The sequence below is a fragment of the Austrofundulus limnaeus genome, unplaced genomic scaffold (assembly GCF_001266775.1).
Source record: "Austrofundulus limnaeus strain Quisiro unplaced genomic scaffold, Austrofundulus_limnaeus-1.0 Scaffold3, whole genome shotgun sequence".
In the NCBI taxonomy this organism is placed as follows: Eukaryota; Metazoa; Chordata; class Actinopteri; order Cyprinodontiformes; family Rivulidae; genus Austrofundulus; species Austrofundulus limnaeus.
This window is the reverse complement of record NW_013952405.1, coordinates 4,061,679-4,063,682: the sequence shown is the minus strand read 5'-3', so window position 1 is coordinate 4,063,682 and position 2,004 is coordinate 4,061,679. Positions and strand designations below refer to the sequence as shown.

Below are 2,004 nucleotides of genomic sequence, written 5' to 3'. Positions count from 1 at the left end.
GTGTGTGTGTGTGTGTGTGTGTGTGTGTGTGTTGCTGTGTTTTAATTGTTAGGTACTTCTGCCAACAGATATTTGCTGCTCTTTCACTGAATTAAAACTATATTCAGCTATAAAAATGTAGCACTTTTTTCTATTATGAAATGAGTTTATGCTGAGTTTTTAATAAAAAAAAATACATAATAATAATGCAAAAAGCTATTATCTCAACCTCAACAAGCATTTATGATAAAAAATAAAATCTGCTTTAACTTTCAAGTTTGGATGTTCAAATCTTAATGCTACAATGGGAGTTTTTTCTTCTTCTGCAGACAGGAAGACACATTAGACAGTGAAGGAAATTCATGCATCCTATAAATTACTGCAAGTAACATTTCACTGCAAATAACACTGCATTTTCACAAGAGGGTAATGTGTCTTACTGGCTGCAAGAACTGGATTTCTGTGTGCAAACAAATACACACTCAAACTCACACTTAACCTACCAAAAAAAAAAAAAAAACATTGTTATACAGAGTAACAGCACATTTCCAAATTAAATACATACACCACATCCATGAAACTCAAATCTATGATCTCTTTCTATATATATTTACATAAATATACATTTTATGGTTATCTCATGATTAATAGGCTCTTTCAACAAGGATATCACTGAAGACGTTTTAAAGGGTGTGGCCACTGCACGCTGTAATTACCCTTGGTTTCCTTCTGCAGGCACAGGCACACAGAAATAAAAAGAGAAAAATAGGTATTAATCCTTCTCATGTTTGTTTTATTTAACTAACATAGACAAAATCTGTATGTATGTAGATAAAAGCACTCAAAAGCAGAAAATACCGTTCAGGCATCACGTTGCCTTTTTTCTCCATCAATCATTTTTAAGTTGGAAGGTCGACTGGAAGGCTTCTGAAGACCTTTTGTTAACAAAATTTATTTTTTCAAATCCCATCTGTGAAGAAAAAAAAAGGTTTGAAAGAAATCAGTTGGAGCTATTTCACAGATTCAAGAACACACATGCTGTACGGCCTTGCACTGAATAGGAGAAGTAATGTACCGTGTCAGCAACTTAGAGAAGCCTCTGGCAATCGTGGCAGAGTGAAACTGTCATGTTTTTATGCTCTAACCAGCTCTACTGGTCTATCACAGTTTTCCTAATTTATAGCCCATATAAAACTTTTTCCAACAATAATAATAATTATGYGGTTTTCTAAATATAGTTACTTGAACTCATGCAAAGAATCTTGCATAAAACGCTTCACATTTTTATTCCTGATCCATCTCTRACTTTCACTGATTCTTGCTCTCCTCTATTTGTTCCCCATTTTCCACAACACGGACGGAGCCATTTTATTTACATGCAAAGCATTCTGAGTAAATGATGACGTGGATAGGTCCTCGGTGTGAGCGAGCTATATCCACCCTGAAGTTTAATCTTGGACAATATCTGACGATCGACTCTTTTAAATTAAATCAGAGAGCGTTGACAGAGAAGAGAAGAGAAGGTAGAAACAACTCAGTCTACAACTGAAAATATGGATGGAGGACAACAGAGCTGCTTCATGGAAGAAGAACCTCAGCTTAGCCTGTTAGTCTTTGTGCTAGCGCCGACACTATACTGCCTTATCAAAAAGAAAAAAAAATTGTATAGGTCTTCTGGACGGATTCTTCTCTAATGAAACGTTTCGTCTCCTCCAAGAGACTTCTTCAGTCTGAGAGTTTCAGGCAAAATTCAGGCTTTTAAGCACTGCCTCCATGTGACTGATACTCACATAACATGGCTATCGTTGACACCTAATTAACACCTATTGACATCTAATTGACACCTATCAGTTGTCCCCCTCCTACAGTGCTGCTATTGCCAGTATCACTCCACCCCCTGTTTACAATTGGTGTTAATTAGGTGTCAACGATAGCCACCATGTTATGTGAGTATCAGTCACATGGAGGCAGTGCTTAAAAGCCTGAATTTTGCCTGAAACTCTCAGACTGAAGAAGTCTCTTGGA

The 2,004-nt window shown here is 36.6% G+C and overlaps 1 protein-coding gene across 1 annotated transcript in view; it reads right to left on the bottom strand.

Moving 5' to 3' along the window:
- Positions 1–256: 256 nt before the first annotated feature.
- pkp1a (plakophilin 1a) overlaps positions 257–2,004 on the bottom strand; it is a 14,926-nt gene continuing 13,178 nt past the window's right edge. The window contains exons 14-15 of the mRNA XM_014017947.1: positions 838–949; positions 257–708 (exon numbers count right to left, since the gene is read on the bottom strand). Coding sequence (XP_013873401.1) covers positions 869–949 — 81 coding nt within the window. The 3' untranslated portion in view covers positions 257–708; positions 838–868. The remainder of the gene's footprint in view (positions 709–837; positions 950–2,004) is intronic.